This window comes from Balaenoptera musculus, chromosome 2 (genome assembly GCF_009873245.2).
Source record: "Balaenoptera musculus isolate JJ_BM4_2016_0621 chromosome 2, mBalMus1.pri.v3, whole genome shotgun sequence".
Lineage (NCBI taxonomy): Eukaryota > Metazoa > Chordata > Mammalia > Artiodactyla > Balaenopteridae > Balaenoptera > Balaenoptera musculus.
The window spans coordinates 101272736-101295807 of NC_045786.1; the positions used below are offsets into that span (position 1 = coordinate 101272736).

At 54.4% G+C, this 23072-nt stretch overlaps 3 protein-coding genes across 5 annotated transcripts in view; 2 read left to right on the forward strand and 1 right to left on the reverse strand.

The window, feature by feature from the left end:
- Positions 1-789, reverse strand: part of SLC7A7 (solute carrier family 7 member 7) — a 34406-nt gene extending 33617 nt beyond the window's left edge. The window contains exon 1 of one of the 2 annotated variants that reach the window (XM_036841823.1): positions 48-789. In XM_036841823.1, the coding sequence (XP_036697718.1) occupies positions 48-225 (178 nt within the window). In that variant the 5' untranslated portion in view covers positions 226-789. The remainder of the gene's footprint in view (positions 1-47) is intronic. The other variant, XM_036841825.1, reaches the window with a different exon arrangement.
- A 5953-nt stretch (positions 790-6742) lies between these two features.
- Positions 6743-10065, forward strand: MRPL52 (mitochondrial ribosomal protein L52). 2 transcript variants are annotated; one of them, XM_036839733.1, is made up of 5 exons: positions 6743-6902; positions 7007-7067; positions 7144-7211; positions 9456-9520; positions 9891-10065. In XM_036839733.1, the coding sequence occupies exons 1-5, from the start codon at positions 6764-6766 to the stop codon at positions 10041-10043; spliced, it is 486 nt and encodes a 161-aa protein (XP_036695628.1). In that variant the 5' UTR covers positions 6743-6763; the 3' UTR covers positions 10044-10065. The 2 variants fall into 2 exon arrangements, with proteins under 2 accessions (XP_036695628.1, XP_036695638.1); XM_036839743.1 differs by having other exon boundaries at positions 7010-7067.
- Positions 10066-12011: 1946 nt separating this feature from the next.
- On the forward strand, positions 12012-22080 carry MMP14 (matrix metallopeptidase 14). Its single transcript, XM_036843332.1, has 10 exons — positions 12012-12390; positions 16337-16485; positions 16741-16863; positions 17216-17523; positions 18071-18232; positions 18537-18697; positions 18862-19000; positions 19131-19281; positions 19761-19876; positions 20249-22080. The coding sequence occupies exons 1-10, from the start codon at positions 12286-12288 to the stop codon at positions 20581-20583; spliced, it is 1749 nt and encodes a 582-aa protein (XP_036699227.1). The 5' UTR covers positions 12012-12285; the 3' UTR covers positions 20584-22080.
- Positions 22081-23072: the final 992 nt, after the last annotated feature.

The window sequence follows — 23072 nt, forward strand, 5'->3', positions numbered from 1 at the left end:
CTGGCACTTCCCCTCTCGCCCATTGTCCCTCCTCTCCCATCTCTTACCTGTCCTGAGATCTTTGGGCAGGTGCGAGGAGGAGGGGCTACCAGTGCTCGGGAGGAGGGGCAGGTGCTGGGAAAGGGAACCTGGGGTAAGGCTCGAGCTCCAGCAGCTGTTGGCTCTGAGGAGCAGAAAAGGCAGAGTGTGACTCCGGGGACCGATATGGAAAACAGGAAAACACATGTGTGACTCTGGCCGGCAGCAGGGAGGGGCCAGGGAACGGGTTGCAGCTGGGACAGCCTGTTCAGACCCAGAGGACCTCAACGCCTGCCCGCCTCCAGGCACCTTCTCCACTCAGCTCCTCCTCCCCTCTACCTCAGCCCCTGAACTTCCTGGTTGTCCTGCATTTACCGTGCTCTTGAGTTCTTCCAGCGACCTAGGACCTACGGTGCTCTCCTAATGCCCTTTACAACTCCCCTTCCCCGCTCATTCCATTCCCTACTCATCTCCCACTCACATACTATCCTTGGCCCTGTGGAGGGCACAGGATCCATGGTTAGGGCGTTGGAACTCTGTGGTCCCATCTCAAGAGCCTCAGTGCCATTTCAGCCCCTATGTAAGCCAATGCATGCCAAGGAAGGCCAGTTGTGGGGTTATAGCCACGCACACACCCAAACACTAAGCAAGCCCGCTCACATCTCAGGTCCCCAGGTGGTTCACGTGATGTGTGCGTTGCCAGGTAAGAGCCGGCCAAGTGGACCAGAGCAAGCCCTGGCACCCTGGGCAAGCCAATGAGTTGGCACCCCCTCAAACCAGCATTATTTAAATATTTGTTGAATGTTTATGTAGCAGAAGTGGGGGAATACCGATTTTCTCGGAATAAAAACTGGAAGCCTCATTCTTTCTCTTCAAAATTAGAGCTTAATGCATGAATTCATTACATGCAGTTTTCTGAAGCAGACAGTTTCTTGGTAGGCATATCAAACCATTCTGAATGTAGACAATGGCATAAATCTCAGGGAGTGGCACTTCACATCGTGTAGCACATTTTCAGAATTCCAGCTGTGACCACTGCCTTTAGGCAACTATCAGCTGGCTGGTCTAACCCTGCAACTTGTACCTGTACCTGCGTGTTGCAGAATTATTCTAGAGATAGGTGGTCTAGGTGAGCAGTCGTCAAGGATTCTGTCAGTGGAGGGGAGCCAACTTACAGTTCACCAAGAGACAGAAGTCCGAGTTCATTGGCTCCAAACTGAATTACCCTAAGGATAACTTAGCGCCCTTTTAGACCCAGGCTGCTTGCCCAGCTGGCCTGCCCCTTAATCCCACTCTGGGCTCAAATCCAAGTTGTAAATGAGGGAAGTTCCTAGGAAGACAGCCCTAAAGCTGCCCCTGTTGGCACTGGCCCCTGCTCCCTCTCTCTCCACTCCAGCCGCACTGGCCTCCTTGCTGTTGCCGCACAAGCATGCTCCCTGCCACCTCAGGGCTTCTGCGATGGCTGTTCCTTCTGCCTGGAACATTCTCCCCCATGTTACTGTTCATTCCCTCACTCACTCCATTCAGGTCTGTACTTAAAACACCACTCTATCAGAGACCTTCCCTGAGGAGTCTCGGAAGGAGTAACTTCTTCCCTCTGCCAATCTCCATCCCCGTCACGGGCCGGACTTTTCTTCAAAGGCACCCACTATCACCTGGAGTTTGTTTGTTTGCTGTCATCTCCCCCACTAGCATGCAGCACCACCAGAGCTTTACTCACTAGTATCCCCAGCGCAGGGCCCGTGCAGACAAACAAATGTTTGCTGGAAGCATAAATGAATGAACAATGCCCTTCCTCCTAGACTGATTTCCCAGTTGGGCTCCGGGAATGTCCTGAACTTGCCCTTCAGGCCCACCTATGCTGCAGCTGCTCTGGCTCCTAATCAACGAGTATTGAGGGGGGAGGGTATTTATTCTTTTTGATAGTAATGGGTTGAAGGGAAGGAAAAGAGTATAGTTTTCAGTTTTACTTGGCGGTCTAGAATGATTTGAAAGGGACTTTCTGCTTCCTCAATGGGAAAACAAAAACAAAATGCCCCTCATCTAACGCGCCTTCCCCGGCTTGGAAGCTCCCGGCTGCTCTGCCCCACACCCAGGCTCAGGTGGCCGCTCTGGGTGCGGCGAGCGCAAGGTGCGCTAAGTAGGGGTGAAAGGGCAGAGGGAGGCGAGCGCTCAGGTTCACGCAAATGCATGCGGGTTTGAGGAAGGCGGAACCGCACGCCCTTCAGCGGGAACTCTTCCCAGACCCGCCCCCACTGCGCTCCTCGCCCCGCCCCATCCCCCTTCCGCCCCCGCCCCGTCCGCGCGCAGCGCTCACCTTTGCCCGTTTCTCCCGCCCTGCCCCCCTCCCAGCCTAGCTCTCCCGGCCCGGCCCCCTGACGTCGTCCCCGCCGTTTCCCATTACTTCCCTCTTTCTCTCGGCCCCCGGTTCCGTGTCTGCGGCTCGAAGATCTCTCCTTCGTACCCCGACCCAGCCACCGCCCGCCCCCAAAGCCCCTCTGGGAGGCTCGGTCGCCTCCGAAGTCCAGGTCTGGCTGCGGCGGCCGAGGCGGGCTCTGCCCTGGGGCACCACGACCCCGCCTCACCCGGACCCCTTCGTTCCCTCCACCTGGCCAAGCAGTCCCCGCCCCCGCCCCGCCCCCGCCCCCCGGGCTCCAGGAAGCGCTAGAAGAGAGGGCTTGTGGTGGGTGTAGGCGAAGATCGCAAAGATCCGAGAACCGAGAGGCCCCGCAAGCCGCTCCCCTGCCCTGTCCTGGCTCAGGCACAGCTGCGCTGCCCCTGGGAAATGAAAATGACCGCGGATACCCTTAGACGCGTCCTCCGCCCCAGGAACGCTGAGCTTCCTCTTCCCTCCCTCCCAATCCAGCTCGAGCTGGCGGGCCCGACGGGGGTCTGGGCAAGGGCCCCGAACCCAGGCAACCCCGCCTCCAGCCCCGAGACGCTCTCGGCTGAAACTCGGCAGGGACTGTGGATCGCAAAGCCCCGTGGGGGAGGGGAGGGAGCGGCGCCCGCTTGGAGCCAGGGGAGGGGTCTCCCGGAAGGGCGACTCAACTCTCCGCCCCCTCGGGGAAGCTGTTGCATCAGCTTCGAGATCCCAAATTAAAGAAAGTGGTCTCCACCGGGCCAGGAAGGTGTCGGGCCGTAGGGCCGCCGCCAGGAGGCAGCACTTAACCAAAAATGTCCGGGCTGAGAGTGTCCGGGAGGCTGGAGTCCCCACCGCACCTTTCATCTGAAGAGTCTTAGTGGCAGAGTGGACCAATAAAAGAGGAAGTTGCTGGGGAAAGGGATGTGAAAATGTTTCACCACGTATTAAACCTAAAAGATGACTTGTAAATAATACAATTTCCTTTAGTATACTTTATGGACAGTCCAGCTTTGGCATCTTTTAAAGCCACTCTGCAGAGATTCATAGAGAACCACCCCACCCCCGTTCAAGACCAGTCTGGTGGAAAGGCACACAGCTTAAGAGACTTCCCAGCTACCAGGCAAGAAAAAAAGAGTGTAGCCCGAGGTCATAATTTACTCATCCTGAAGCTGGGTCATTTAACACAGAATTTAGCCTGTACTGATTGAGCAGGGATTTGACAGCCATGGGAAAAGAAAAGGAATATGTTACAATAAATTATGTAAGTAATAAGGAAATAATATGCAAAGCAATGTATTGTGTGAGTGGGTGGTTTATAGCTGTCAGTTCCCACAGTTCTTTCATGGAGTGACAGTGATTTGGGGTGACAGTGATTTTGATCTTTTTTGAGCCGTCCTAAGGAGGAAGCCAATGAAGGAACATGAAGTAAGACACTTCCCAAATAGTTCGCTCTTCTTCAACCTTCAATTTAGTCACGGTATGCAAAAAGGGGAAGAGGTTGCGAAATGAGGTGGAATTAGCTACCCAGAGTCAACTTCACTTAATGTTCTTTCTCCAACATCATCATTATTCATCACAACAGTTCAAAAAGCACCAACTTTCCCAGTGCACTTGTACAAAAATTACTGTATACAGACCTGACAGAAGGCTATTTGAATAAACATGTTGGACGAAAACATGAATGGACAACAATGTGTTAAAGCCAAATGCAGGCTGTGATGCCCTGGAGAGGCAAAGGAGTTTAAGTAACAGAGGAAAGACATGAAGCTCAGATTCCGGATGCTTCCCACCGTTGTTAACTCTAGCCTTTGCCAGATGACGTCCAGAGGTTGAAAGACATTCAGTTAGGGGATGATGAAACCGCTTTCCTGTGGCTTAGAGTCTGATGAAGTCATTGAGGAGTGCTGTCCTAGTGCCAGACCCAATCCCCTGCAACAGTGTTCCATGAGGTCCCTGAGAATGCTGATGATGTTAGCTGTCAGCACTACAGTTCTCTTTCTCTCTCCCTCTCAAAAACCTAACCCATATTTCCAACCCATGGATTTCCAACCCATGGATTGTCCCCCCTGCCACATCACTCTAACCACATCAAAGGCTGAACTCATCTTCCTTCCAAAGACCTTTCCCCTCCCAGTTTTCCAGATCAAGATTCCCATCTGCCCCAAAGTCCTCCAGCTCTGGCTCCTTGACTCCCACGACTATTAAATTAGTGCATGTGTTCAGTTCTGCGTGTGGAGTTCATATTGTCCACATTATTTCTTCCCCTTAATGCATGTGGCCTTTTTTATGATTTTGCACCCATAGTGTGTGAGCTACTAAAAGAGGAGTGTTGCTGGTTCAACTCCTTTATATAGTGTTGATGGTAGTGCCAGCCTGTCATCTTTCCTACGAATCTTGAATGTTGACACCGACGTTATTTTTCCAGCCCTTGGCTCCTACTACATGATTCTCCAACTGTAAATTATGTAATGGGATTGCAGTGCTGTCTGCCTCAGCCGTCTACCTCAGAACCAGCCAAAGGCACGTGGAGCCTAGCCTGGGAAAGGTGTTACTCAGTCATTATTGCAACTGTAAAACAATAAATCCACAGCCACATTTTGGTTCAATTTCCTGATCTTTGAAAATTACAAGCTATCTCTACAGTGATTGCTTCCTGGTCTGTCTTATCTACTTTACGGGTTTATTATGAAAATTTATAAAGAAGTGTTTTGTATCATTTATACAGAAGTGTTTTGATAACTGAAAATTAAGTGTACAAATGTAAAATGGTAATGGTACTCTATTGTCTTACTTCCCTTGCTTAGTTTTTTGGGTCCATCCGTTGGCTTATAGCCAAGGTTCTTTTATTCCCATCCCTTCTAGTTCAGCCCTCCCCTATACCATTCTTATTGTTATCGAAACAGCTGCTTTTACTTCTTAAACCAGGACCCACCCTTCCCCTCTTTCAAAGCACAGTTCAGAGCCACCTCCTGTGGAAAAACTTCCCAGTCTTGCAGAAGGAAACGATAAACTTCCAGATAGGCCATTACACCACTCCCTCAGTTTCCCCCAGTCAGCATATGTTTAAGTGTCTAGCCTAGCACAAGAGTAATGGCCACTTTTGTAGGCGCTTCACCATTTATAAAGCACTTTCACTTACCTTATTGTTCTTAAAATGTTTTCATAAATGTGATGTATTTTAAGCTTTTTCTTCAATGAAGAAATTAGGGATAAATGACTTCCCCAAGGCAAGTACAGGCATACCTCGGAGCTAACCATCACAATAAAGCAAATATCACAATAAAGTGAGTCACAGGAATTTTTTAGTTTCCCAGTACATGTAAAATTATGTTTACACTATATTAAAGTCTATTAAGTGTGCAATAGTATTATGTCTAAAAAAAAAAGTACATACCTTATTCGAAAAATATCTTATTGCTAAAAAATGCCAAAACAATTACAATAGTAACATCGAAGATCACTGATCACAGATCACCATAACAAATAATAATGCCAAAGCTTGAAATATTTCAAGCATTACCAAAATGTGACAGAAAGGCACAAAGAGAACAAATGCTGTTTGAAAATCTGGCATTGATAGACTTGATCTGTGCAAGGTTGCTACAAACCTTCAATTTGTAAAAAATGCAATACCTGCAAAGCACAATAAAAGTATGTCTGTGAGTGATAAAAAAAGAGGGAAGGAGCCACGGATCTGGGTTTGCCACTTACTACTACCTACCTCACAAAGTTTTTGCGAGGATTATATTACACAATCTGTGGTGGTAGCTCTTATAAAAATGGAATCAGATCTTAGCTCCAATACCTCTTCCTCAAGAAAGCCTTATTAGACAGCCTACTCCAGATCAAGTTCCCATCATATGCTCACAAGCAGCACCTACTTCCCTTCCCAGCACTCATCTCAGCTGTAATATTACAGTAATGTGTATGATTATTTGATTATCATCATCTCTCTCTAGACTAGGAGCTCTATCTGAATAGGGACGTCTGCTCTGCTCTCCACACCGAATACAGTGCTTATCACATACAAGTTCTTCAATTTCGTTTGATAAATGAGAACTGAAACCCAAATTTTCTGATTCACTCTCAATTTGACTCTTAGGCTGGGGGAAATACGTTACAGTGATGCCAGAAGACAGAATGCGGTCACGTGGATGTTACTCAACTGATATAAAAGAATAAATTTCAAAGGACTAGAGACCGCTGCGGGGCAATGGAGGGGGTGGGGGTGGGGGGAAACAGTTCAGAACGGTTAAGTCTGGGCGCACGCGACTTCCGCACGGTTGTAACCACCACTGAGAATGCATACGCTGAACGACCGTTCTCGCCCAAAAATCCCTGGAAGCAGTTTTGTCCCTCTTTTCCGTACGATGAACCAAGATGGCGTGGCCCTTGATTGAAAACCAGATTCAAGATGGCGACTTCCGGCTTCCCGCGCAGCGTCGCGCGTGGCCACGAGGCCACGCCCACTTCCGGCTCCTGCGCCTCAGCATGGCTGCTTTACGTTTAGTGCTCTCTGGTAAGCGGGTGTAGGGTATGGGGGCTCGGGGGTTCGTGGAGGCGGGCCCGGGACGCCTGGGCTGGCTGCACGGCCTCTCTCCCAACTCTGCCCTGTTTTCCCAGCAGGTGTCCGGAGGCTGCACTGCGGCGCCGTGGCTCGGGCGGGCAGTCAGTGGCGACTCCAGTGAGTGCCGGTCTGGGGGGAACTGAGGGGCCAGAAGCTGGGCTGAGTCCTCACGGAACTGTTTTTCTCCACCCAGGCAGGGCCTTGCTGCCAACCCCTCCGACTACGGGCCCCTTACGGAGCTCCCAGACTGGTCTTATGCGGGTGAGCGCTGATCTGACAGTTAACTCTACTTCGGAGATTTTCACCCAGAGGGAACGCCCCTGGACGGAGGGGGGTGGGGGGGCGTGTCAAGGTGCGGGTTGTGTCTGAGTGGACAAAGTATTGAACTTTGTATTTGGAGTTGGGGGGAAGAAATCCTATTGTTTATTTTATAAATTAAACTACGCCTATGGAAAGTAAAGCTAGACAGGATCTTCTTGGCTTGTGGGGATAAGCAGAAGCTAACTCTGATGTGGGGCATCCCGCGGGAGGGACAAGACTTCATGTGTCTAAGAGGGACGTGGTGTTTTTAAAGTTACGAAGAACCGCCCTTCTGTGTGGTGAGTACATTGTTGAGAATTTGTTACCAAGTGCAGGTAGAGCTCTTTGAAAGGCTGCCTAAATGAGCGTCTCAGAGAGAGGCTTAGAAGAGTGAAGACAGAGGATGACGGGGCTCTCTGCAGAAAAGTTTCTTCCTTTACCTTAAAACAAGACAAAACAAAACGCCCTAGAAAGGAAGGACCTTAGAAAAGTTGAAGCCACTCCCCACTGCATTGGGACTCCAGTTCACAGGTGGTAAAATTGAGGCCTACAGAAGTAAATCGCTCAGGAGCACACAGCTAGATAATAGCAAAGCCAGGACTAGAACTGGGCAGAGGCCAGGCCCCCTTCAACAGCACAGAAACCTGAGTACCGGATTCTATAGGAGTATGAACCTTCTTAATCAGATACTTGGTGGCTGAGGAGGATGGTGAAGATTCTTTTCCTACTTGTTATTTACTGTAGGAAGCCTAGGAGCTCCTTGAAGTCGTATGGAATATTGGGAAGACTCTGGAATTGAATTTTTTTTTACTTTATTTTATTTTTACTTATTTATTTTTGGCTGCGTTGGGTCTTTCTTTAGTTGCCGCGAGCAGGGGCTACTCTTCGTTGCGGTGCACGGGCTTCTCATTGTGGTGGCTTCTCCTGTTGGGAGCACGGGCTCTAGGCGCCTGGGCTTCAGTAGTTGTGGCACACGTGCTCAGTAGTTGTGGCTCACGGGCTCTAGAGCGCAGGCTCAGTAGCTGTGGCGCACGGGCTTAGTCGCTCCGTGGCATGTGGGATCTTCCCGGACCAGGGATTGAACCCACGTCCCCTGCATTGGCAGGCGGATTCTTAACCACTGTGCCGCCAGGGAAGCCCATGGAATTGATTCTTAATCCAGGCTTCTCTACTTGCTAACTTTGTGGTTAGCAAGTTACTTAATGGTATCTCTCAGTTTCCACATCTGTAAAAGAAGAATACCTATCTCCGATGGTTCTTGGAAGGATAAAATGAAACAACCAGTGTAAAGCACCTGATATACACAGTATTGGTTCCCTTTCCTGATGAATATTATCTCTTATTTGTCTTGCCTTCAAACTTTTGGACAGAGTTTTCACTGTTTCTTTCTTTGTAGAAAGTAAGTATCCTTTTAATCTCTGTTATAAACTACTTGAGATCAGATACTGCATTTTTTCAGCAAGTCAGCAGACATTTATAAGATTTTTATTATGGGCCTACACTATACTACAGTGAAAGTAAGGGATACAGTCCCTAATCCCAAGGAACTTAAAGTCTAGCTGGAAAAACAAAGCAGGGACATTTTAAAAATTAAGTAATAATATTTCAATGCTCTGCCTCTTTCCAGAAGGATTTGAGGTGGCTAAATAAGGCTAAAAACAATCAGTATCACAATAAATGTCCCCAGACAGAGAGATGAATATTAAATGATGGAGATGCATTTCTTTCAGAAGAGAGCGCTGACAGAGTTGAAGAGGTAAGAGAAGGATTTCTGGGACAAGTAGAGTTTGAGGTGGGCCTAAGAATGAGAATTGGCTGGAAGGAAAGGAAAAGAGGGTGTTTCATTATAGAGTGAGACGGAACTCAGCAAGGACTCACTGGTAAGTAGAACAGTAATCAGATTGCTTGAGTGGAGGGTTTCTGAAGATAAAACAGGAGATTCAGCATTGCAAAGGACCTTGAATTCTAGGCTAATGAGGGAGGGGTAAGTAAAATAGAGTAGGAACATGCCTAGGAGCTTATTCTTGGTGGTTCTGGCATACCTCGCCATTGAGGGAAGTGTTCTAGGGGAATTAAGGTACAGTGGGTGTGAAATGGAAAAGAGGAGCTCAAGATTTGTTCTTCCCTCTTTCCTATCACAGCCGCTTTCCCAGGGTCCTGCAGGCCATCTCTAACACTTGCCTTTTCTCTCACTTCTATCTGCAGATGGCCGCCCTGCTCCTCCAATGAAAGGCCAGCTTCGGAGAAAAGCCCAAAGGGAAAAGTTTGCAGTGAGTGGCCAGAGCCCACACAGAGCAAACTGTGTGTAATCAGGGGGAGAAAATTTAAATTGTAATTTGTCTTTAGTTGGCACCTAAGCTAACACGTACCCCTCACTCCGAGGTTTTATCTGCCAAAGGTTTTAACGGTACCGGGAGAAGCGAGGACAGAGTGGGGCACTCCTAGGGCAGGAACCAATAGTAGACACCCATTTTGCTGCCTTCCTCCTGCTTCCCAGCCCAGGACCTGGTTCCACCCCTTCCCCAGTCAGTGGTGTCACTTTCCAGCTGAAACCTCTGACTTTGATCTGTGAATGAAAGGATATATGGTGCAGAGCTCAAGCCCCAGATGTTATCCACACTGTTTTCCTGTCTGTTTCAGAGACGAGTTGTACTGCTGTCACAGGAAATGGATGCTGGATTACAGGCATGGCAGCTCAGGCAGCAAGAGAAGTTGCAGGAAGAAGAAAGGAAGCAGCAGAATGCTCTTAAACCCAAAGGGGCTCTACTGCAGAACCCACGACCAAGTCAATAAAAAGCAACTCCTGTCTCCCCCAGCCTGGCTCTGGCTTTCTTTTCTATCACCCAGATGTGTCATCCCAGCCAGAAGAAAGCCTTTATGTTCCCTATCTGTCTTCAGGGCAAAAGAGGATGGACACCAGGAAGAACAGGCTGTAAGATCACTGCCTGGAAGTGCTGGCACAGTGCCCTCACCCCAGCTCCATTACGGTTCAGCAGAATCTTGCTCAGGGGTATTGACCCCCTCTTTTGCAGGCCATAGGACTGGCCCAACTTTCCTCCTCTGCAGACATGAAAAAGGGGGCAACAGTTTTCCTGGCTTTAGCCACACACTCAAGCCTTTAACAGCCCATACACAGTTCAGGCCTCATGCAGTTACGCATTAATAAATGTTTTGATGGAAAAGGCTTTCCAGCTGAGATCCACTTTTTGGCAAGCAACTGGTATCCGTTTTTGTAAACTTCAGATACATGGCCCTAGAGGATACTCCCACTGGGAAGGCTGACACGGGAACAGCAGACTTGGGTGTTGCATGTTCTGCTAAAGAGTGGGATCCTGAGGTTTCTGTGGTTCTGACTGAATTCCAGAGGTTGGTTGGAGAGAGGCCTGTACTTCCCAACCCCCACTTGTGTAGGGGAGCCCTGATGTGCTCAGCCCCCAAACAGTGACCGTGGTGGAATAGGTACCTAATAGCCACCATATACTTCCCACAGATCTGTTAGCTGCACAGGCCCCAGGGAAACCTTTCATTTTATTGATCATGGCTCCTCCCATGGATACTGAGGGAAAAAGGACCTTTGCTCCCATTACAATACCGAGCACTGGGCTTTTCTTCCATTCTCCTGCCACAAATATGTGACAGTTCTTTTATCTCTAGGATTTCTGGAACTTCCTACCTGACATAATTTCTGTCCAGCCTCCTTTATTCCTTCCCTTGCTTTCTTTCCCTCCCTTCTTCTCCGCCACCCCCACCAACCTCCTTCCTCTCTTCGCTGACCAATGCAGTTCTTGGATCTTAGATTTCGCTGATGGTCGGGTTTTCTGTGTCCCACACTTTTCCTGCCTCTGTTGTGTTGCTTTTCCAGATCTAGCCCTCAGCCTCTTATCTGTCTCCCTTTCCCACCATCAGGTCTAGCCTGCCCTCCCCCTTCCCTTCATACCTCCACCTTTTGTTCTCAGAGTCTAGTCAGCCCCTGAAGGAGGAGATTATACTCTTTAAGGGATTATCTCCTTTTCCGGTATAGAGCGGGAACTAAACCCCGTAGTCCTGACTCCCATTCTCTCTTTTCCGCAGTTTCACCAAACTTGATTTGCCTTTCCCGGGACTTCATGGCCTTGCACTCCTTTTCTCCCCAGCCAGTTCTAGTTCAAGGGGCAGCAGATTGCAAAGGACAGTAATAAAGGGGGCGCATTCGTCTTTCTCTGGGGACAGGACCCCCAGATCCAGTGTGGTGGTGGGATTTGTCAGTGGGTAGTTGGGTTTTGGTATTGTTGCTTTTTTTAATATTATTATTTCTTGTTAGGGGAGGGACGGAGGTGGCTGACAAGAATAAGGGACACAATTTTCAATACGGCTGAGCCACAGACCCCAGCAGACAACCCCGCACACCAGGTCTCGTGGACACGGAAGATGCCCCCACCATCCCAGGCTCTGAGCTCCGTGTTTGCCCCAGGCGCTGAGCTTCCCAGTGCTTCCCACGGAGGTGAGATGAACGGTGGAAGCAGAGGAATCAAGCCACCCAAAATATGCTTAGAAGGAGAAAGTCTCCCACATCCCGTCCCTTGAGTCCCCCCAAGCCCCCCGCTCTCGGCTGTGGCCTCAACCCCTGCAGATGGCAGCCTCCACCACAGAAAGGCAACTTAGGGTTTTTTTTTGTTTTTTTTTTTTTTTTACCCTGCTCTTGGCTGTAATTGGATTCAGACTGAAACAACCACGTCCGCACCGGGAAAGGAGGGCATTGGGGCGGGGGCGGAGGGAGCCTGTGGGAGAAGGGAGGGACCAGAGGAGAGAGCGAGAGAGGGCTCGCCATCCAGTTCGCAGACTAAGCAGAAGAAAGATCAAAAAACGGGAAAGCGGGGACGAGCAAACAGGCGCTTTCAAGAACAATCCCCTCATCTCCAAGCGGACAGCGCTCTAGGAATCCAAATTCAGTGCCTACGGAAGACAAAAGGCGCCCCGAGGGAGTGGCGGTGCGACCCCAGGGCTTGGGCCCCGCCGCGGAGCCCGCACGGCCCGGCTGCCCGGACGGTCGCGGACCATGTCTCTCGCCCCACGACCCGCCCGCAGTCTGCTGCTCCCCCTGCTCGCGCTCGCCTCCGCGCTCGCCTCCCTCAGCTCTGCCCAAAGCAGCTTCAGCCCCGAAGTAAGTGAGCTCCTCCGGCCCTGCCCGGAGTCGCGCCCGCCGGGGAGGCGAGCCCGGGGGTCTCCGAGGGGACAGCCCCCATTCGGAGAGGAGGGCTCTCGGCGTCTCGGCTGCTCCGGCCTGCAGGGTCCCCCTTCCTTTCCTCTCCCTCATCTCCAAACTTCAAAGTCGATCCACCTTTTGCCTCCTCCAACTACCACCCCCCACGCGCGCGCGCGCGCGCCGCCGACTTTCTTTCCCATTCCTTTCCTTGGAAGAACTTTCCAGCCGGGGCCCACTCCCCACCCCTCCCCAGTTCCCCTGGGCTCTGAGCTCAGCTCTGGAACCGGTCGGGAGCCTGATAAATATTTGGACTCCGCTCAGACCCCGCGCTGTCCTGGTTTCTTGTCATGTGCGAGAGTTTGTTGTTTCTTCGACTTTCCAGTTCGCAGGCGCTCTCCCGCCCGCGCTCGCCGGCGCTCTGCCGGCCGGGAGGGCTCCGGGGACGGCGCCCCTTGGCCCGGGCCCCCCACGCTGTGGCCGCCGCCTCGCTGGCGCTCCCGGCCCTCCTCGGACGCGTCGGCTGCCAGGTGCGGTCGGGGGTGGCCGGCCGAGCGGGCCCGGCCCCCACCCCACCCCCCGCCTCCCCGAGAGGACCCTCTGTGTCCCGGCTCGGAGCCCTGGCGTCGAGGGTCGCGGCGCTGGCGCCCTGGCCCGCGTTTCCGGACACACAAAGGTCTCCTTGTGAGCCGGGGCCTCGGCCGGGCTGCCGCCTCCGCTCCCTGCTCCCCCTTCGGCGCCTTTAGGCTCTTTTTGTTAATTGCTTTTCTGTGTTAATTGCAGGGAGACTGGGGGCGTCGCACGGGGAGCGGGGTGAGGGCCTGGCCCTGGGCTCCCGCGCAGGTCTTTACTGACTCGGTTGCCCCCCACCCATTCCCCGACGCTGGCCCACCGGGCCTGGGAGGAAGCCGCGTGGGAGTTGTCTGAGGAAGTTTTTCCTCTCTCTCTCTTTTATTTTGGGGTGAAGGTGGGAGACGGATTTGATCAGCTTCTTATTTTGGGCCATCCCAACCCACTCAGCTCGGCCAGGGCCTGGGTGCGGTCGGGAGGGGCCAGGAAGGGCCCCTGAGCAGGGGGAAGGGATCAGGACTTGGCTTCCTCCCTCCTGGTCCCGGCCCTGGTCCCACCCCGGGAGAAAACATCTCCAGAAAGAACACACTCTCTCTGTCCTGAGGCTGACAGGAAAAGTGTGGCCCTAGGAATGGAGGTGACCACGGAGAGTGAAAATCTGCCCAGAGGCTAAGCCTGACAAGGTCCAGGAGGAGGAGGAGGCATCCTCTTTCCAGGCCTGGAGTCTTCATCAGAGGCCTGAAGGGGAGAGCGCCTAACAAAAGGAGCCCGGGCATCTGGGGGCTTCCCGCTGCCAACTTCGCCTGCCCTGCCTTCCTTCCCTCCCCTGCCCCACTAGGTCCCCTTGGGGAGGGGCGGCAGCCCTGGCTCTGTTTTAAGCGGGTCATGGGCAGTCCCAGTGCCAGAACCATCATTTGCTTCTGGGCCATGGAGGGGTGGGAGGCAGAGGGAGGGAGGAGCAGGCCCAGAGGCTGGGATCCAGGGCCTGCAGCAGAGCCAGAGATTCCCCCCAACCCCCTCCAGGACTCCTAGGCCGGTGAAGTGGGCCTACGAGTGGGAGGGGTTCCTTGTCCTTGACTTTCCCCTAGAGGAGTACCTTGCACCACTCAGTTTTCAGACAAAGCCAGCCGACTCAGTTCTCTGACCCTGCAGAGTTGCTCCCTCTCCAGGCAAATCTGGAGGGAGAGCTGGGGTGGCCCAGGCCTCAAACAGCCGGCCTCCTCCCACCACCTCCAGGGTCCTGCACCAGCTCCGGGACAGCCCTCTCCTCTCCTTGGCCAGTCTGGCACTTGGCCCTTCTCCCACTCAGCCGCAGACACAAGAGTCCTCTCTTCTGTGGTTCCGACTTCATAGTCTCCTCTGTGGTTCTTGCTTTGCTCGGAGCCTAGGCCTGGGAGGAGGAGAGGAATGGGGGCACTTCCTTTCCAGGACTTGTGGCTCTCTTGACTCCAGAGAAGTCCCTTTCTTGACTAAGTCTCCACCTTTCTCTACTGCATATGGGGTGGAGGTTGTGGGCGTAAATATTTAGACCTATCCACCTTCTTGAAAGACTCATCAGGAAGAGGGATGTATCCCAGAGCTCCCAGATGTGGATTCTCCCCATCTCTCTGCCACCCTCCCTCCTGTCATCCTGCCCTAGGAGCTTTGCTCCCTGAGGGTTGAGGGGGCCTGACCTCAGTCTTCCAGCTCCAGCAGTGGGCTGCTCCCATCCTTTCCCAAAGCTGAAGCAGCTGCTCCCCCACGAGAGGTCATAAGCCCAGGATGTGACTACCCTACAGGTGAGGCCAGGTGCAAAGGGAGCTTCCTGCATACTTGGGCACAGGCCACAGCAGGCCTCCTGCAGGCACTAGCTGTGGCATCAGTTAGCGCAGGTCAGGGCAAGTTTAGAGCTCCCAGGAGAGCAGCCCAAGACCGGAGCCTCCTGCCCTGCTCTGGTATAACAGAGGTTAAACTTTGCTCCCCGCCTTCTTCCCCTGAGGAGGGGCTCTCAGAGCGGGTGGTGCTAGGGTTGTTCTGGCTGGGCCTGTTGGCTGGGGAAAGGCTGTGTTGTTTACATCTCGGGCCCTAACTCCCATCATCAGCCGTAGGGGATCACTTCCCAGAACCATGTTGCAATTCTTGCCCCTGCGGGCTCAGGTCCCCAGTCAGCTGCTCCTGAATCACCCCCAGCCCCAGTGCAAGAGCACTGCACCACCGTCAAGGCCTGGGCCTCGAGGTGAAGGGCCACATGGAGAGCCAACCTAATGACCTGGAGTAAGGGATGCAGCACCACTCTGCACTCCAAGCTCCCGCCCTAGGCAACCTGCAGCATCCTCTGGACTCCTTAAGAAGGCAAAGCTGGAGCAGGGACCAGAGCCATCCGGGTAGCATCTCCCCGTAGGAGGATCTGAGCATGTTCATGTTCCATATAAAACTTGGCTCATTTTACTTTTCAGGCTTTAGGAAAAGACTCCATTTTTCTTACAATAAAGGCTGACTTTTTCCTCAACAGGGCTTTGCAATGTGGGTACCTTTCAATCAAACAAACACCAAAAACCTAACTTTAAGGCAATATGCCAGCCTTTATATTATGGACAATTCACATCATACCTAAAATAAACTACAGTCACCAAAATACTAAGTAAAATACTAACCCTAATCCTAACCACCATCCCAATCTCCCACTCCCTCTACTGAGAACCTTAAATGGGTCTTTAGGTCCCAAGCCCTAGGTCAGATGCTGCTTGGATGGCGACAGTGGCAGGATCCCGACTCTGTGACTGGATCCCATCCGCACCACCTCCAAACGCCCCAGCTTCCCCTATCAGCAGCCAGCCGGAGCCCTAGCTCCTTTTCTGCTCTCCTTTCTGAAAAGATCTCAGCTGTGTATACCCCGGAGGCACAGCATGCCTGTCCCAGGAGAGCCTCACGCCAGGCCCCAAAGTGGAGCCCTCTCAGCCTCTCCCCTCTCCATCCACCATGGGCACACCCCAGCCTCAGGTGGGACATGCTGTACTTACAAGAACACTTGACACAGAGGAGAAAAGCGCTAGAAGGAATCCCAGCTCTGAGAAGACATCCTAGAACTCAATTAAACCACCAGGGCTCCCATCAAAAGAGTTACAGCCAAAGCCCGGCACTGTGGCTCCCCACCCCTCCAAGAGGATCAGCCATAGTAGGACCCGGGCCAGAGTCTGGGTCCAGCCTGGGAGTTCCTCCAGACCCACTGCCAGAGCCAGGCTGGGAGCTCACTGCCCTTTCCACACCAAGCCAAGGGTGCATTCCAGGTGCCGTGAGGAAACAGAGGCTCCCCTCGGGCCAGGTGGGGATGCTCCAAGCCACATCCCTTTCCCTACAGGCCTGGCTGCAGCAGTATGGCTACCTGCCCCCTGGGGACCTGCGTACCCACACACAGCGCTCGCCTCAGTCACTCTCAGCTGCCATCGCTGCCATGCAGAGGTTCTACGGTCTGCGAGTGACAGGCAAGGCTGATGCAGACACCATGAAGTAAGTGCTAGACCCTGGCAGGAATTCTGCCCAGCACCCACCGACACAACACTGAGTACCAGAGAGGCTGCCACCTGAATGCCTGATTCCACCCCCATACCTCATCCCCACAAGCTGATCCCGACCCTCTCCTGTTCATCCAGACCTCATGACCTTGTCTCTTCCCCACACTCACCCTGGGGCCGGACAGTCCCCCTCTCCTCTGAAGATCTTTCTCTTTCATACGCTCTCCTGACCACAATCCTCACACCCCAGGGCCATGAGGCGCCCCCGCTGTGGTGTTCCAGACAAGTTTGGGGCTGAGATCAAGGCCAATGTTCGAAGGAAGCGCTATGCCATCCAGGGCCTCAAATGGCAGCATAACGAGATCACTTTCTGGTGAGTCCAACAGGCAAATGGCCTTTCTCACATCAGGTCACCCTTCCCTATCAGTGGTGCTTAGAGACCCTGAGGCTCCCTTCGCTACTCACCCCTGTTCCTGAGAAGCATCCTCGGGGGTAGGGAGGAAAATGGCTCTCATCCTGGAGAGGGGTGCAGCCGGTGGAGGGTATATCCCAGGCCCAGAAAGCCCTCAGTTCTTGGGACAGAGGCATCGTGAGGCGGCAGGAAGAGCTGGGTCAGACAAAGGTGGCTGGACAGCTCAGTCAGACCTGGGAGAGTACAGGGAAGGAGTTCTGCCCCTCGTTGTCCTAACACACTCCCATCCTCTCCCCACGTGGCTGGACCTCAGCATCCAGAACTACACCCCCAAGGTGGGGGAGTATGCCACATTCGAGGCCATCCGCAAGGCATTCCGTGTGTGGGAGAGTGCCACGCCGCTGCGCTTCCGAGAGGTACCCTATGCCTACATCCGTGAGGGCCACGAGAAGCAGGCCGACATCATGATCTTCTTTGCTGAGGGTTTCCACGGTGACAGCACGCCTTTCGATGGCGAGGGCGGCTTCCTGGCCCATGCCTACTTCCCAGGCCCCAACATTGGAGGGGACACCCACTTTGACTCTGCCGAGCCCTGGACTGTCCGGAACGAGGATCTGAATGGTGAGCGAGGTAGCCTGGGGACTCTTATCCCTGGAAGAATCAAGAGTCATTTGTATGGGGGTTCTCCAGCTTCCTCCCCAAGCCTCAGACCCCCAAATCTCAGGGCTTTGGGGGACCACAAACATCTCCTGGTCTGACTTCCAGTGAAAGCAGGAATCCCGTTTTGAGCTATTTACATCTGGTCCCTTCTCTCGCCCAATATTGACTTCCCAGTCAAAGGCTTCAAAGCATCTGCATCACTCACTTTTCCAGGCAAATGTCATGTCTGGCTCCTGGGAGAAACTGAGGCCCAGATAGGACTTCAGCTTCCCAATCCTTGCTGGGATTTGGATCCAGCCCCAGAACAGTCTCTCGCCTCTACCCAGAAGAGTTGCTGGCCGGCTTTTGCCTCCTCTGCCAAATATGAGGCTGGAACTCAGGATCTGGTCACTTTGGGTGGAAAATATGGCAGGCGGGCTTCGTTGTGAACCTGAAGCTTCTGATGGGGAAGCAGGGAGTCTGAGGGAAGGGACCCAGGCTGCCATCATAATCATCCCCATCCCTCCAGGGAACGACATCTTTCTGGTGGCTGTGCACGAGCTGGGCCATGCCCTGGGCCTTGAGCATTCCAATGATCCCTCGGCCATCATGGCACCCTTTTACCAGTGGATGGACACAGAGAACTTTGTGCTGCCCGATGATGACCGCCGGGGCATCCAGCAACTTTATGGCAAGTAATCTATGCCCACATCTGCTCCTTCCTCTCTGCTCCTTATCCTCTCCTGTTCTCCCTGGCCTGTGCATTTTCCCCTCCCTCATGCCCTACAGTCTCCCCCCGGCCCCCCACCTGACCCCGCCTCCATCCGCTCCCACTTTTAAAAGACCCCACCTTTTCTGTCCTTCGCCAGCTGATTGCTTCAGCCTCCCGCAAAGGCCCAGCCACACCTCTCCAAAGGTGTTATCTGCCCATATGTCTGTCCTTTCCTCCTACTCTGCCACCAAGTCTGAAGTGCCCCTCGTGTTCTCTGCCCCAGGGAGCGAGTCAGGGTCCCCCACCAAGATGCCCCCTCAACCCAGGACCACCTCCAGGCCCTCTGTCCCTGATAAGCCCAAAAACCCCACCTACGGGCCCAACATCTGTGATGGGAACTTTGACACCGTGGCCATGCTCCGAGGGGAGATGTTTGTCTTCAAGGTGAGAGGAAGAAGTGGGCTGGTGTGGGGGACAAAAGGGCTCCATGACCGGGAGGCTGGGTGGAAACAGCAGCAGGAGGACTAAATACTGAAACTGAGGCAGTGCGGGAGCTTTGGGGACTGAGCTGGAGGACAAAGCTAAGGATGTAATGAACTGCCTCCCAGGAGCGCTGGTTCTGGCGGGTGAGGAAAAACCAGGTGATGGATGGATACCCCATGCCCATCGGCCAATTCTGGCGGGGCCTGCCCGCATCCATCAACACTGCCTATGAGAGGAAGGATGGCAAGTTTGTCTTCTTCAAAGGTAACCGGACATTCTGCCATAGTCTTTGGGTGTGGGGAGGGTCTCCCTGGAGGAGCAAATTCCACCTGACTCCTCCAAAGACCGCAGAGCCCAGGTGGAATCAGATCCTGCCCTTCCCTCTCCTCCCCAGGAGACAAGCACTGGGTGTTTGACGAAGCTTCCCTGGAGCCTGGCTACCCCAAGCACATTAAGGAGCTGGGTCGAGGGCTGCCTACCGACAAGATTGATGCTGCTCTCTTCTGGATGCCCAATGGAAAGACCTATTTCTTTCGGGGAAACAAGTAAGGCCTCAATCCCTGGGGCCCAGGCCTTCCTCCTCAGACACCACCACCAGGTTTCCTCAATTCTGGAGGAAGACCTACTTTCCCCCTGAAATGTTCCCCTGGAGAAGAAGCTGGCTGAGCCTGTGCTGTTGCCTAGCAACGGGCAGCCTCCATGGGGTGCTGAGTGAGTGGGGTTTGACCGGGTCACCATTTCAGACCTGCTCATTTGACGCCTCCTGCCCCAAGCCCTGTGCCACCGCCCCAGCTGCCAGGCACTGTCATTAAGGACCGCTGGTGGCTCCTTGCAGCCTGGGCCCTCCCTCCCACCCCCACCTTCCACCGCTTTCAGCTGCAGGCCCTCATTACTCAAAACCCCTGTCCCCCCGCCCCCCGTCCACAGACACCCTTTGCTCACCGGCAAATTCAGTCCCGGGTCCCACCGCCCTCGGAGGACATGCCCAGTGTCCAACCACTTCCCTTCCCTGCCTCTCCCCCAGGTACTACCGTTTCAACGAGGAGCTCAGAGCAGTGGACAGCGAGTACCCCAAAAACATCAAGGTCTGGGAAGGAATCCCTGAGTCTCCCAGAGGGTCATTCATGGGCAGCGATGAAGGTGAGAGGCGCACAGGAGGCGTCTGTGAGGGGAGGACCGGAACAGGGAGTTGAGAGAGAGCAGGAGGAAAGACGGAGAGGATCGGGGTTGAAAATAATGATGAGGAGGACAGGGGAGCCCTTGCCCTGTGCCAGGCACTGAGTAAGTGCTTTCCACGCTTCAGACCCGTTAATCCCCACCACTGTCTCAACCTGGCGCTAGAGTTCCCTGGTTTCACAGCTGGGGAAACCGATGCTCAGGAAAGCGAAGCGATTCCCTCAGCTGGCGCGCACACTGACGGATTCTCTCCCGCTCTCCTTCTCTCTTTGGCTCATCTCCGGACGCTGCCCGCACCTCTCATCTGCCGTGCCGCCTTCTTGCTGACCCTTGCAGTCTTCACTTACTTCTACAAGGGGAACAAATACTGGAAATTCAACAACCAGAAGCTGAAGGTCGAGCCGGGCTACCCCAAGTCAGCCCTGCGGGACTGGATGGGCTGCCCGTCGTCGGGGGGCCGGCCGGATGAGGGGACTGAGGAGGAGACGGAGGTGATCATCATCGAGGTGGACGAGGAAGGCAGCGGAGCAGTGAGCGCGGCCGCCGTGGTGCTGCCTGTGCTGCTGCTGCTGCTGGTGCTGGCGGTGGGCCTCGCCGTCTTCTTCTTCCGACGCCACGGGACCCCCAAGCGACTGCTCTATTGCCAGCGCTCCCTGCTGGACAAGGTCTGACCCCCACTGCCGCCCGCCCACTCCTCCCACGAGGACTTTGCCTCTGAAGGCCAGTGGCAGCAGGTGGTGGTGGGTGGGCTGCTCCCGCCGGTCCCGAGCCCCCTCCCCAGCCCCCCCACGTCCCTTCTTCTCTGTCCCATGACTGGCCTCTCCCCCCCTCCGCGCTGGCATTGCTTCTTCCCTAGATGGGTTCCCCCGGAGGCTGAGCAGGGGCCGGCCTCCCAGCCCCTGCCCCTCAGGGGCCCCCGTGGCTTGGTGTGTGTTCAGCCCCATCTGAATGTCCGGGCTCTGCACTTGAAGGCAGGACCCTCAGACCTCGCTGGTAAAGGTCAAATGGGGTCATCTGCTCCTTTTCCATTCCCTGACATACCTTTAACCTCTGAACTCTGACCTCAGGGGTCTCTGGGCACGCTAGCCCCGCGAGCCCCCGGGGGTACCCAATTGGCAGCCTCCCACCGCTCTTTCTGGCTGAAAGAAATCTAATCTTGTTGTGAGGGGGAGACCCTGAGAGAGTGAGGGGGTGAGGGCCGCTCAGCTTCCCTAAGACCTTGGGAGGAAAGCTCAGAGAGGGTCAGTCCTCTCCACCGAGATCCGCCTCTGCCCCACCTGCCCCCGAGAACTTCCACGGAAGGAGCCTGAGCCATTAAGGACTAACCTGGGGCTGCAGAAACCCTTGACAGCCCTACCCTCCCAGACGTTAGCCTCGGATGGGGATGTCAAGGTTGGAAGAGCTGAGACCAGGGGGTGCAGCTACCGGGGTGGGCCCCAGGAGTCCTGGGGGTGAGCCTGGGGGCCACAGAGAAAGAACCTCACTCAAATGCAGGCAGCTGGGGTAGGGACCCAGGGGCAGAGCAGTCAGAGAGGACAGGACAGGACCAAAAGGCAAACCAGGGAGGTGCAGCAGGAGTGGACGGCCGGGGGCCGGGCAGGCCAGGCCGGCAGGGACGCCACAGGGTGGGCTGTGGTACCCGGGGGAGGGCACATTTTATTGGAGCTCTCAGGAAGGGCCCGAGAAAGGCACACCTGCTCCCGTTTGGTGCCCTGGCTTCAATCAGACCGCACGGAGGGGAAGGCAGGGAGCCAGAGAAAGGAGCAGAGCGGGCAGGCCTGGGGGACTGGCGACCCGGGACCTTGATGAGAGCAGCCACCTAGCTGGGAGCCGAGGAGGGTCAGCCTGCCTCCGGGAACGGGCGGGCGCCTGGGCCTGTTGTCAGGTTAGCCCCTCGCTTCCCGACGCCCCCCCACGCCCTTTCTACAGGTGTCCTGCCCTCCCCTCCCCACCCGGCCCACCCATTTGAGGTCTCCTTGGGCCGCCGAAGGTGGTCCTGGTACCCGGAGACCTGGGAGAGTGAGAGACCACGTGGGGGCAGTGAGCGGAGAGGGATGTCAGGGGTGGGAGGAGTGTGGTGAACGGTGCTGGCAGTTCGGCTAAAGTTGTCTCGTTTGGGTTTTTTGTTTTGTTTAATGTATATTTTTATTATAATTATTATATATGAATTCCCTTCAAATCGTTCCTTTTTGTTAACAAGGGGCATGGGGAGGGGTGGGGGTGGGGCAGAGGCGTCGGACCCCAGGACCTGCAGGGCGGGGCTGGGTCAGTGCCCTCTAAGGACATTTTCGACCTTGTTCAACCTTTCCACAAAGAATAAACAGTGTTTCACGTTCTTGGTGTGGCTGCAGTTTGTGTGCCTGGGACGTGGCTGTGAGGGGCATAGGAAGCAGGAGGGCCGTGCGGTGTTTTCCGTGAGGTGGGGTTTGGGTATTTTTCATAACGGAATATGTTTATTCTCGGTGGACGAAAGGGATCCGGGGCCCAGAGATGGGGAGGAGGGCATACTCCACGGGGGCGGGGTTGTCCGCAGAGCCCAGCCAGCTCCCCTCTCCCAACCTGGCCTAAGAGGCTACCTTTGAGGCCCAGGACTGCAAAAGCAAGAGGAAGTGGCCAAGCTGAAGCCACTCGGAAAATCTTCCTAAATTGCGTTACCCTGTCGTGTGATCCAGCCGCAGACCCTCTGTTTGCTCAGGCCTCGCGCGGCTGCTGGGGGATTCCCCCATCACAGTCAGCCTCAGGCTTGGGGGGGGGGAAGCGGGGGACAGGCCCTTCTCCCCAGCCCTCAGGATCTCAGCCTCTCCCAGGCCTGGGGCCTCCCCTGAAGGGGCAGAAGGAACAGAGGGGAGAGAGGTTGCCCCCGTGGCCAGTTAGGAGCAGCCCATCTCTGGCAACAGGGTCTCACCCCAATTGCCCAGGAGAGGCAGGGGATGGTCGGGTTGGAAGGGCAGAATGACAGGGCTTTGTTTCCTCTTTTCCTTAGAAACTGCTGCCCCAGACAGGGTTCCCAGGCTGTCGACCCACCCTTCCTCCAAACCAGCCTGGAGGGAGCAATCGCTCAGTTGCTGAGTCAGCTCAGCTGAAGGGAGCAGCCCTCTTTCTCCCCTCCTTCCCTTCCTGCCTCAGCCCGGCCCTCGCTCCCTCCCGGGCTCCAGCCCAG